General features: G+C 32.7%; 1 protein-coding gene across 1 annotated transcript in view; it reads right to left on the reverse strand.

Annotated features, from left to right (window-relative positions):
* Nucleotides 1-14,370, reverse strand: part of tefu (Serine/threonine-protein kinase tefu) — a 98,795-nt gene that overhangs the window by 76,280 nt on the left and 8,145 nt on the right. The window contains exons 9-10 of the mRNA XM_072530574.1: nucleotides 12,242-13,080; nucleotides 4,661-4,830 (exon numbers count right to left, since the gene is read on the reverse strand). Coding sequence (XP_072386675.1) covers nucleotides 4,661-4,830; nucleotides 12,242-13,080 — 1,009 coding nt within the window. The remainder of the gene's footprint in view (nucleotides 1-4,660; nucleotides 4,831-12,241; nucleotides 13,081-14,370) is intronic.

A 14,370-nucleotide genomic window follows, 5' to 3' on the forward strand; every position in this document is an offset into this window, starting at 1 on the left:
CAATGGAATTGTCGAATTGAAGAAAAATGCTGACACTGCTATTATACAGGGAGATAAACGAGGTAGGCACACTCGCTTCAACAAACGGTCAGACATTAGTATACTTCGTCAACATATTGCTAGCTTTCCGGCGTACGAGAGTCATTATTCGAGACGTAGAATATCAAGAAAGTATTTGGGTAGTGATCTGATTTGGAAAAGATGTACAAATTATACAAGGACAATGGAATACCTTCAGAATTACAGCGACCGTCGACTCTCTAAGTTTCTGTATATACCGAAAATGTTTTTTAGAATTTGGTCTAAAATTCAAAAAGCCTCATAATGATACTTTACGCAAAACTTATGATACTTCGTCCAGCCTTTATTTATCACGTCCACTGTTGGACATAGGCCTCCCATTCCACTCCTTCCACTCCCCTCCTCCATTCTTTGCGATTTTGTGCTCTTTGTTGCAAATTTTTCGTGATACGCCTGATGTCGTCAGCACAACGTGTAGGTGGTCTTCCTCTTCTACGTTTGTGTGTTGGCCTCCAATGTGTAATTTTGCTCGTCCATCGTGAGTCATGCATGCTCGCTACATGGCCTGCCCAATTCCATTTTATTTCCGCTAAGCGTTTAACAACATCAGCAATACTCGTCCTTCTTCGCAGATTTCCGTTTCTTATTCGGTCCCGCAACGTCACTCCCAGCATAGACCGTTCCATTCGTCACTGTGCCACTGTGTCACACAAGATTTGTCAATTGTTCGGATATCCGAACAATTGACAAATCTTTTAGCCAAACATAACATAAGAGTGCAACAAAAGCAACAACATTAAAATCACATGTTGTTTACGAGATACCATGTCGTCGGTCCAATTCCAAAACCGCGAATGTGCCAAATTGCCCATTTCCGCTTTATGTTATCAGAGTCTGTAATTATATTCATAGTATTCGGTGACAGAAGCACGAAAGTGTTGACCTATCCCCTCTGCCCCCCTCAACTGGAACGCATTCCACGAAAGCGTCAGTTGGAGATTTACTGCCATACCGAAAAGACGAATGTACCACGTTCGTGCTTTTGACGTTGCAAGTTATTTTACTATTTAAGATCCAAATTAACGAATGTGCCACATTCGTTGTATTGGCAGTGTGAATAATTAAGTTTCAAGGTATTCGTGAATTTAGTGATGTTGTTGAAAAATGACTTCAAGTATAGCAAGAATAATAAAAAAGTGCCGAGAATTAAAAGATCAAGGTAAGTAAATATGTAATAGTAACTCTTATAAGGCCCGGTCTTTTCACCTCCGGATAACTAGATATTGGGAAGTTCCCGATAACTAGTTATCCGCAGGTGAAAAGGCCGGACCTATGCAACTTATACAAACTTCTTTTGTGGCTCGTAGATTAGTGAGTTTTAATATTTTAAGTTGTCATAACTTTGTTCATACACACTTTTTATTGCATAATACCTGTGTTATGATTTTTCTTTTTTCTGTTTTCAGATGAATTATTTAACGAAGTTTCTTTAAGAACCACCATCGAGCATCCAGATGTACCTCAGTACCATGTAATGCAAAATGTACAAACATACACAGGTAAGAAAACATTAAAATCTTATTACTCCTATACAAGTTTTTTCAGTCATTGCCGGCAAAAAAATAAAAAACGTAAAAGCTATGCTATGGCTGGCTTTTGTTTGGCTGTATGCACTTGTCAGCAATTTTCGATGTTGATTCTGAACAAATTGGTCTAAAAATCATGTCTGTATAATTTACGGACATTAAAATGTTTTTAAATGAAAATGGGAATGTGAAGAAACACGCATTCAAAAGTTCATTTTTATTTCAGGCGATATAATCTGACCAGCACATGTCAACACCTCTTCTGGTTAACCATCCGAACAATCTACTCCCAGCTTCGCCACAAACACTACAAGAAGATTTGATTGTGTCTGATTCATCTTCAGATATCTATGAACCTTCACCTGCGTCAGACATATACGGTTCATTGGAAAGTGATATTGAAGGTGTTGCTGACCGTAAGAGAACTATACTAACAGACATAACACCTAAAAATCTGGCGAAAAAACAATCTATGAAGAGAAAAAGAAACGAGAAGTTGTGGAAGAAAAATGTTAAGAAAGTGAAAAGGCTTAAAGGAGAGTCTTACGTTGGCTATAGGGGAATCGAGGTACCTTCACGGCCTCTTTTGCCAGCACCTTGTCTGAATAAGCAAAAACATAAATGTGCAACTTTAATTTCCAAGCAAAACCGAATTAAAATTTATAATGATTTTCGTAATTTTACCTGCAATAACGATCAAGGTCAATTTGTGTCTAATCACATTGAACAAAAAGACAAGAAACGCACGACAAGAGGAATCGAAAATTCAAGAAAAAATTACACCTACGTTTATAGCCTTACAGTTGATGGTATTAAACTGACGATATGTAGGAAATTTTTCATGGTCACATTAAACGTGACAGATGCCTTTATGCGAAGTGCAATAAACAAGCGCTCATCCAAGTTTTAGAAAAAGATAAGCGCGGGAAACACCAACCATCAAACAAGTTACCCCAGGATGTCGAACAATTTATACGAAACCACATTCTATCCTTTCCAGCAGAATCGCATTATTGTCGTAAATCGAGTACAAAGAAATACCTTGACTCATCCCTTAATATATCAATAATACAGGATGTATAAGGAGTTGTGCAGCACTAAAAAAGACAAAACTGTATCATTTGAAAAATATCGCCAGATATTCTCCGAATATAACTTAGGCTTCTTTAAGCCCAAAAAAGACCAATGTAGGAAATGCTTGACTTACAAAAATATGTCTGAAGCACAGAAAAATATTGAAGAAGAAGCGTATCAGCAACATCTAAAAAGAAAAAATTAAGCTAGACAAGCTCGCGATGAGGACAAGTTAACTGCAAAAGCGAATCTTAAAGTTTTGGCTTTCAACTTCGACTTAGAAGCAGTATTATCAACGCCCAAAGTTCACGCTGGTCAAATATTTTATTTAAGAAACTTAGCCGTGTTCAATTTTACCATTTACAATTTAGGCAATCAAGATGTTATGTGCTACCTTTGGGAAGAAACCAAGAGAAAACGAGGGTCTAATGAAATTTCATCTTATGTATTCGATTTTGTTATGAGCCATTCTCAAATCGAAGCTATACGTATGATGTCTGACGGCTGTGGAGAACAGCAAAAAAACGCAATATTTGCAACAATGTGTATCCAACTTCTTGCGAAACATCCATCATTGAAAGTGATTGATCATAAGTTTTTTGAAATGGGACACACTGAAATGGAATTCAAATTCATTTCATTCATTCAAAAATAGAGAAGAAAGCAAAATATGTACCCGTTTATACCCCCGAGGGTTGGGCGCACTTATAAGAGATGCACGTATCACACCATCTCCCTTTGTTGTAAAGTCTTTGACGTTTGATGCCTTTTTAGATTTTAAAGGGTTTTTAAATAATAATTCCTTCAAATTAAGTGAAATTCCTTGGAGAAAGCTTTGCTGTCTTCAATATACTAAAGAAAATGTCATAAAAGTTCTTTACAAAGTAAACTTTACCGATGATTTTATTGAAGTGGACCAAAAAAAAAACACGAGGCCGCCCAAAACAAGCAGAGTTACAAAAGGCCTATCAAAATGACTTACCCATCAGCGAGGCAAAATGGAAGGACTTGGAAGGAAGGATAAAATGTGCAAGGATTTGACAATACCAAGAGGTTACCATGATTTTTACGGCTCTCTAAAAAAAATCAAACGGTGAGGGACAATCTACCGAAACCCGATATTGGTGAAAAATCCGATACTGACGAAGATTAAACGTTATTGTTTTATTAAGTTTTTAAAAAGAGTATACGACTATGATTTAGTTTAATTTTCTTCTATAGAGAAAAACTTTTTGTTTTTCTTAGAAAACTTTGATGTTTGTTTTTTATTTTGTTCAGTCCGATGATAACGAAAACTAAACTTTTATAATATTGACTTAAATTCTCAATAAAACTAGTTCATTTTATCAATAATATGGTTTTATTTGTTTTAACGAAACACAATATGCCTTAAATTTTGAAAGGCCAAAACAACGAATATGCATTATTTTTTGGAAAAACAATAAAAATGTAGAAAATTTTCAGCCGTCATTATTTAATGTTGTATAAAAGTAATTTTTCAATAGTCGTTAGTTTCGTAGATTGAAATTTCTATTTTTAACAATGTCCCCAATGTTTAAAACGGCTTTTTCTCAAAACATCAAATATGCACATTCGTGACTTAGGCATTGGACCGACGATGTATTAACTGTAAAGGTGTCTATATAGGGCAAACCAGTCAACTGCTTCAATCCAGAATTCGTTCTCACAAATATGACAAGAACAATGTCACTGCGCTCACAAAATATGAAAATGAGAAGAAGCATAAATTTGACTTCGAAAACATCAAAATTTTAAAAACCGAACATAACAAAAAGAAAAGGGAGATACACGAATCAATAGAAATAAAAAGAAATACCAACGCAATAAATGACAAAAAAGATACACAAAACCTAATATATAGATTCCAGTTCAGATTTAATATTCATACAGAGTTATCCTAAGAAAGGATAACTCGGTCGTCAGCCAGTACAAAATAAATTTTTAAATAATATTCTTACCAAATTATAATCATCGTCGTTATTGTAGTTGTAATTAGGTACTGCTAATACCTCTAAAACGTGCTCCTGACTTTTATTTAATACCTTTCCACAAAGGCATCCAAAACTGGACAAAGCTTGAAGAATACTAATCTTCAATTTTGGAAACAATGGGGAACTTCTGTTTTGATCTATAAAGAAAAAAATTTTTAATTTATCTACTATCAGAAAAAAAACGTACAGGTTGTAAGAGAATGATTAAAAATGAAAATGCGAATGTATCGGAAATATTATTTCTGTCATTTCTCAATTTATTATGTTTTTAGATATGCTCAATTAATATAAAATATTTAGAGCCTTTTACCACTGCCTATTGTACTGGAAGATGCCATACTTCCTTATTTTAATTAGAACTTAGAAATTTTATTATGAAATAATGTCCGATTTACACCCTGTATTTTTATAAACAATAAAATGGTAAACATTTTGTTTAATACAATTTTTTAGTATCGTCTTTTGATTGAGCTTCAATATTTTGTGGATAAAGAAAGATCCAAAACTGATACTTAATAATTTCTTTAAACTTTAGAACTTTAACTATTCTGTAAGTTTCTTTAACTACTTCTAAATATACTAAATCTAGCAGGTGAGATATTGGGACACAGAAATAGACTGATACTTTATCAAAGCAAAGAGGTGGTAATAAATAATAAAATTTAGTGTAAATTCCATCAAGGAATGTCTTCCATCAAAATCGTGTATTTTTTATCTCTCTCTCTCTCTCTCTCTCTTGTCGTTTCTCCATTACTGAGGATCGTGATTTCTTCCAATATTCCTAACAATTTTTCTCCACTGGTCTCTATCTGCAGCTGCTTTGAGAGCTTCGTAGAATGAGTTTCCAGCTGAATTCTTAATTTGGTCGAACCATCTAGTTCAGGGATCCTCACTAGGATTTCTTTGAGAGCCTAATAGTTTGAATGAAATTTTCCTCAGGGCCGTAAGTACAAGTGGTGGTATGAAATAACTTTAAAACTATATGACTATAACATAAGTTTATTACAAGTTACGTAAAAACAATATAATTATAAATTATATGGACTGTTTTGCATGTAAAAATTACGAAAATGTCTTTTACTTGACTCCAGGAATTTCAAGTCCTGAATTTGTTAATTCTTTGAAGTCGACGGGCGAAATTTTTTACAGCTCTCTAGAATGGCATCTATGTTAGCAGATTGGGAAGAAACTGAAATTCTCAAAATGTTTTCAATGTTCTCACTAGTTAGCCTAGATCTGTACTTGTTTTTTATGAACTTCAGCTTACTGATGGTAGATTCTAAGACATGTAGATGGAAGAATTAAGATAGAATTAAGTTAGGAAATTTGTCATTTTCAACTGCTTCCCAAAACTTATAGTGAGCTTTTTCCTTCTTTTTTTCTTCAAAAATACTTATGAGCTTTGTATCATTCTGAAGATCAATTAATTCATTTTTCAAATCCATATCATCGTATCCAAAAATAGAAAGATGAGCTACATTTGCTGTTGTTATTGCCCATGGATTTTATATAAAACTCGCAAATTTTGTTTTACTGACTAGCAGTGTGTAGGCCGCGTAGTGAGTATGGCTGATCTAGTTGGTGATCGTCCTCTTGATCTTCTCTCAGGAACGTTTCCAGAAACAATTAATCTATCCAAACTATGATACCAACACGAAATATTTAGGCGGTAGGTGTATTCTTTTTTAGAATCACTTTGCCAAGTACTATACTATAAATTCAATAGGATTGTCAGGTTATCGCTTAGAAATGATAGATCCTCGAGGGGTCCGAGATGAGAGACGCGTGTAGTTCAATGGTGGCGTGTATATTTTTAAAATAAGGAAAATAATAGGAAAAATGCACATAAAAATATTTTTGCGTCCACGGTAAAATTGTTAATTTATGTTAAATATATTTTGTTCAAATTTTATGTAAAAATATTATATTCAAAATATTACGTCTTAACAATTAATTGTGTACTTTTGTACCTTACGGTGTCGAGGTGCTAAATTATATTATATTTTAAATCCAAAACGTTCTCCCTTATAATAATGAAATGTCACGAATATACTTCTGGTTCGTAATAATTTGTAATAAACAAAACCTATCATTTATAAATATCTTAAATTCATAACAAACAAGAAAGAAAATAACTTAAAAATATAAACGAAACTTTTAGTAGTAAACGTAAGAATAACTAATAACTATTGTATCGCCTTGCATTTCCCCAATAGAATATCTTCCACTGCTTTTTATAAAATTTTCCACCGTTAAGACATCAAACTGTAGATGAATTGTCAGATTAACCTTTTGAAAAACCCTCGTTAGTCATAATATACGTTTTAAACTAAACACGACGTAGCATTCAAATTGAGCAATTTCCAAGAACACAAATATAATACCTGGAAATTTCCAATTAAATACGATTAAAATGGAAATAATAGAATTCCCGAAACAACCTTGTTTTTTCTTTTGAACTTTTATTTACAATCAATTTCTACATGAGACGTTAAAGTAAATGTGAATGAATTTGTAAATAGGTAATAGTTTCGAAATAACTTAGTCGCTTTGTGATCGACTTTGAGATCGGTAGAATGTATAATATTTTTTTTTAAATAACATTCATATCCACATATAAATACCAACTTTTTTACAGAAAATAATAATTCTAGACCCAGCAACCTAATCTACACTACAATTGTGAAAAACAAACTTGCCACAATAATAATAATATAGTTATTAGGTACATATCTACTTAGAAAATTATAACCAGGTAGGACGAAGGATCTCACAGGTAGTCTCCGAATGTAGCAACAAAAAATCTCTAGAACTGTACCTATTAGTTATTATTTTAAAGAAATATTTTTATTCTGAATCACTTCTTGTTGTTAATTCACTATCACTACTGTCTTCTCCTGGAGTAATGATAATGGGCTCGATAAGAACATCAACACGCGTGTCTACGTCCCACATTTTATCTTCTTCTTTCTGTGTATGTTTAATGCACGACTGCCAGTTGGAAGCGGTTATATTTTGTATGGCTTGGTCTAATAATAATTTGACATCTTTTAATTTAAAGGTTGTATTCTTTTGCGCTACCTCATTTTTTATTTGTGCCCATATTAGCTCGATGGGATTCAATTCACAATGATACGGTGGAGTTCTTAATACGGTGATGCCATGCTCGCGTGCCATTTCATCTACTGCAAATCTGATGTACGAACTCTTATGTTCGCGCACTATATCAAGTAATTGAACCTTTATTATGGATTCATCAAAATCTATATTTTTACTTCTTAACCAATCTATTATATCTGCTTTTCGAGATGCATAAGTCGGTATTTTTTCCATACGACGGCTGTGATAAGGTGCATTGTCCATTATAATTACCGACCCAGGATCTACAAGAGTCAGTATAGACGAAAACCACTTTTCAAACACATCCGAATTCATATCCTCATGATAATCGCCCGTTTTGATTGAGGTAAACACATTTAAACCATCTTGTAAAAAACCTGAATCACTTCCAATGTGCGTTATAATGAGACGTTGAGCCGGTTGAAAGTCCCTCAATGAACGCCTGTCGCGCACTGTTAATATTCAAGTCTTGCCATACTTTGGATTTCGTATGACTCTCATTCAACCACGTTTCGTCCGTATAATAAATTTTTTTACCAAGTCGCCTAAAATCACGAATTTTTTGCAAAAATTTTCTCCGTCATATCACTAATTCGTCTCTCTCGATCAACAAACTTTTCCGATTTCTCTTCACATACCGAAAGTCCATTTCATACAAAGTTCTTTGTAATACTCTCATGGATATTCTATTTAAAGTATCATCTGCGTCTGCATTAACTTCTCGTTGAATAGCCTTTAACGTGGACAGTTCGTTCCTAAAATAAAATCTATGAACTTTTCTTCGGATTGTACTTTTTGTACTATCGTCCAATACAATTTTTGCACGTCCTTTATGGATTGGTTTTTGGATAGGTTTGTTACCTTGAATTATTCGGAAAACCGTACGAGCCGATACTTTCGTTAAATCTCCAGACAATGCCGCGACGTCCTCTATAAGCATATCTGGATATCTTCTACGCAATCCCTCATAAACCGATTTTATCATTTGCTTTTCTCTCACAGATAACCACCTTTTTTATTTTGTTTATTAACAGATGTACTGCACGTCGATTTTGATGCCATGATGTTACCCGACGGTACGCTCATGAAATACTACCACCCACCAGATTTAATGGTTATTTGTGGGTGAGTTTTCACAATGTTGCCGTATTGCATTAAGAATATTACTTTCGAAAAGAAATAACGGTGTCCGCCTGCCTCTCTATTGGCATTCAGGGTATACCTCAATGGCACGGATAAGCTGCAAGCGGTACTAAATAATAAATTTCGCAACAAGGCGAGTGTACCTTCTCTAGTTCGGACTTCCAACAGATGTAACCGTCAAAAATGATAATTGAGAAGTGGTTTTGTGTGCTAATAAAGAAATAAATATATAGCCGCTTACCACCGAGTGTTAACGAACTACAAAATGACTGCCCTGACAATCCTATTGAATTTATAGTATAGATATATTTTGCCACTAGACATATTTTATTATATACGCGTAGAAATAATATTTAAAGATTTCTATTAATTTCTGTTAACTTAAAGAAATACACAATAATATTTAATTTGTATAAATGCATTATAAAGCGTTTTTATGAAGAACATTTGTTCGGAACACACTGTAACTGTAATCGAACGAAGGTGATATTTTGGCATAAATTGGTAACACTTATTTGACAGTTGCGGTGTTGACTAATGTTAATAAGTAATAAAAAAAGTGTTGTTTTTGTTTAAGTATTCCATTTTACATCTTTATACGACGCATACAAGCGGCTCAAATTGTTTTCAATTTAACTCTTGTTTTGTTTCTATTTATTTACATTAAATATTAATTTGTTTTGTTGTATAATCCACTTTTGCAATAATTATGTGACCTATTTGATTTAAAATGGATTCAGGATTTTTTTATACTTTGGCAACTATGTCAACTTCGATCTCTGTCAATGATAATGACGTGCAACGGTAAGTAAATTAGATGGACTGTAAGAAGAAATCAACGTATGTTGACATAAGTGAATGCATAACCAGGGCACAGAATAAATAACAATCAGAATGCCCACTCTCAGATGCCACTTTTGAAGTTTGTTAGCACGCGATAGCCATATTTTAAACGGAAACATAGACTCGAATTGAGAAATTATGGCAATCTACGACAAAACTGTAATTTAAATTTTTAGAGATTAATAATTTAGTACATTTAAAATAATTTAATCTATTCTTTAACTAAAAGTACGAATTAAATAGTGGATATTATGTCTATAGTTGCCGTAAATAAATTAAACCAGGTTAATTTTTCTATGCACACCGGATAAAATGTCACTGAACAGCACTGGTTCCGTTTAAAACATGGCTGATTCCGTCTGAGCGAACGAGATGCGCGTACTTATTTTTTCAAGCAGACTGGGCATTCTGATTGTTTATTATTCTGTGGCCAGGGTTTAGTGAAATTTTTTTTGTTAAAAATAAATAAAAAACCATAAGGGTAATGTTTTTAATAAATAATAATAAAAATGCCATATTAATTAAAGGGGAGTAAAACGGGTATCGATAGACTGTGATACTTCATCAATGAGCATAAGCGTGCTTGAATTTTTACTCGCGGGGATAATTATTCAGACGTTAATAATTGGAAGTAGTAATAATGTATAAAAACACGTTTTTATAGAAAAAATAAAATACAATTTTATTTCCTTTAAAATTAATACAATAAAATATAGTTGAGCTCAAGTTAATTTTTTAATAGGTATCAAATAATCCTACGATAAAAAAAAAACAATTAAAAAATATACATTTGTCAAATTTAAGTACATACCTATATTTATTGATAATGTGTTAAAACATATTTTTTCAAATTGTGACAAATTTGTTTTAATACAATATCAATAGATTCCACGTAGTAAGGGTTTCTGCTACAAAAATATTTATCAAAGCTGGCATTTGACATAAAATTATTTGCAAATATACCTACTTATTAAAAAGTAGGCGTGAAAATGTATAAATTATTGGAAAGCTATTTACCGAACAGAAATATTAAAGTAAAAATGGTAAATAGACATAATAGAAGACATTGGTATAGAAATAAATTTTTATTGATTGCGAAATAAAACAGTCCTAATAAGAACGCTTCTTATGCGCACGGTCTTAGCATCTAAAGTAGTCCTCGTTTCATGATGAATTTCAATTTTAAAATATTTCTCAAGAACCAATTTTAAAAGTTGCATAGAGTGACCATCGATTGCATCTTCATCATACATATGGTCACCAAAATGCTCATAGATTGATTTTGGGACATTTTGTATGGTTTTATTAATCAAAATATTCATAAGGTTTTTAACTAGTCTGTTGTAGATATTTTATAGTTTTATTAAAAAATCTGAAATATTTTTCAGCTTCCTTACAAGTTTAAATAACCAAAAAGGATGCTTTTGAAAGGTTTTTTTATACTGTTTTCTCTGTTGAAGTTTAGAGTAAGTTTCTTCATTAATCAATATTATTTGGAAACCTACATAGAAAAATAAATGAGTTTTATTCATTTCACTAATTTATTGTTAATTCATGAGAAATATTAAATTAAAAAGCTACTAAACAGATCTTTTTAATCAGATGATTACTATCAATCAGATGATTACTATGTCTACTTACAATTTAAAAATGTCTATACTAATTTCATGAACTAATATCTTGTTCAATACATTAATTAATATGAATAAACCCAATGGTACGCCTATGAAAGACATATTTTAAAATGTAAACACACAGGCTTCCTCAGTTCCTCATCTTAAATAATGTAAACAAACAGTACTTACAAATTAAATGAGACATTGGGATGTAAATATTTCGTTTTTTTTTGCAAATGCAAAACTGTAGCACCATTATTATAATTTGTTTATTTCAATATTTACAAATATCACTTAAAATACAGCCAAAATATCGAAAAACAACTTTTCCTCATCTTGGGTAAAAAGTAAACAAACATGGACATGACATGGAACAGCATTTGAAGTTTGACGTAGAGCCATAAGACAGAGAAATGTAAACACCGTTGCCATTAATAAATAGGTTTCAGTGCTTCTACATATAAAATAATTGGTTGATATCTGTTATACGCTATTATTAAATGATATGCACACTATGTGCACATTTGATATTTTAATTACAATTAAATATATTAATATAAGTAATAAATTATTATTTTGGTTTGATAGCACCTGTAGAGTATAAAATAAATATAGTAATATTTTCAGCGATACGTGAATAAGATATTTTAATAAAAAAATGTGACAACATTTGAAGGTGCTGAGAATGTGACCTAGTCAAATAATTTTGGCTTCACATTTTTATGTAAATAACTGAGTCCATCTGTGTTTATACGTCCATGGAAACTATAATATATTCAATAAAAATAATTTAGTTGGAACAGTTTTTGATAAAATATTAACTTACCACTTTGTAGACTATTTAAAACAACAAAAAGCTTGCGTAACAACTCAAACGGACATAATTCCTTCAGACTATCCATTGCCCACTTAGCAACATCCAACGAAAATAACTCATTAAGGATATTAACACAATCTATAAGTCTCTTAATTTCTCTCTCGCTTTTATAGTCGATTAAATTGAATTCCTTAAGGCTATCGGCTTCGAAAAGTCCTTTTGCAATTCCAAACCAGCAACTTTTACTATCTTCTTCGGACATTATCTGATATTCCGTAACGCAGCTAGCAATATTCACCAAAAGCACGATTTTACTAAGCAACACTTCTACACTCTCATTATCCATTACAAAATTTGTAGCCATTGTAGCAAGCAGAGTAACGCATTCTCGCTGTATATCTGGGGAATTTTTAATGTCAGTAATTTTGATACTACTTTTTATTATCAAAGATTCCTCATCCAACAAAGATTTGAAATAAATTTCTTTTAATTTGTCATACTCGTCTATGTCTACTGGTTCGTTTTTTGGCTGTTGGTCTTTCGATTGCCACTGTTTTAAAATCAGTCTTACTAAGAATGCGGCGGTATCTTTACTGCGAAGATAGTGGCATCCTGTGTGATTCTGGGGTTTCAGGACGCTCTTCATTATACACTCTTTCTTCTGTAAATCGTTGTTGAGTATCATGTGACGTAAACCAGCATTGTATGTTCTGATGCTCTGTAGCGATAAGTTAATTACGTCGGACTGGTACGTTGGAAGAATATCCTCGAAGTCTACTATGCCTCTGCCGATTAATTCCTCTAAGAGGGCTTCGGTGGCGTCTTTGTGTTGGTTTAAGCCAAATGCCCTAAAACAGATAATATGATATAGTAGTGTCCCCGTATCCGCGATTTCAATGGTTGTAAAACATTTATCATTGAAGGTTCTACCATTATCTAACAAAATCGTAGCAATATGTTATGTACTTTTTCCAAAAAAACTCGTGAATATTTGTATGTTGACTCGTCTGGAGGACGGATGAGTAGTATGATGAGACGGATATATATATATATATATATATATATATATATATATATATATATATATATACATATATATATATATATATATATATATATATATATATATATATATATATATATGACGGCGGTCCGATAAGTACTTAGACTGACCGCAAGATGGTGTATACTTTCGCAAGAGAAATTTACTAAAGTGTAGTACAATATCGGTGGATTCTAGAAAAATGGACAAAGGACAATATGAATCGGAGATTAGGGTCTTGATTTTACCATGGAGAATAACGTGACACGTAAAACAACAAGCGCAAAAACAATGTTTGCTGCTTAAGCGCAATTTGTAGGACGTGCGACGTTTCGTGACCGTCGACAAAACATTGGATCCATTGGTACATACCAAAACCCAAGAAATAGTCAAAGAAGATGACGAAGAAGCCAAAGACTTTCTTATCCGCCGGACATGTGACGGCCACCGTTTTCTGGGATTCACAAGATGTGATCTACACCGAATACCTGGGTAAGGGCAAGCAGTCACAGAGCTCTAATACGCAAAATCATTAGGCTGATTTGTTATTAAAAAACACCAGAGAAACATTACTGACTTTATAAAACATGTGTATTTTGCATATTTTGGTGTGAAAATTGGTGACCAAGACAAAGGTTGGGCTCCTTACAATGTATGTTATGTTTGTGTTGAGGATTTAAGGAAGTGGTTAAAGAAAGAAAAAAGCTTTCAGATTTTCAGTGAATACAGTATGGAGAGAGCAGAAAATCATTCAAATGATTGTTATTTTTGTACTGTCGATGTTTCTGAATATAATTCCAAAAATAAGAAAGTGATATTTATCCTAACCTCCCATCTGCTATCCGTCCGTTAAAGCATGGACTTAACTGCCAGTCCCTGAGCCTCCTCTACATATTGATGATATTTTAAATACTAATGAATCAGAATCTGATGAAAGTGGTCCAGGAAACGATAGCGAATTTCAGGATCCTTCAGAAAATTTACAATCGCAGTTGTTTACACAAGCTGAGTTGGATGACTTAGTAAGAGCTTTGGGTTTAACAAAGGAATAATCAAAATTTCTTGGCTTAAGATTAAAAGAAAAGAATTTTTTATC

This window comes from Diabrotica undecimpunctata, chromosome 4 (assembly GCF_040954645.1).
Source record: "Diabrotica undecimpunctata isolate CICGRU chromosome 4, icDiaUnde3, whole genome shotgun sequence".
In the NCBI taxonomy this organism is placed as follows: Eukaryota; Metazoa; Arthropoda; class Insecta; order Coleoptera; family Chrysomelidae; genus Diabrotica; species Diabrotica undecimpunctata.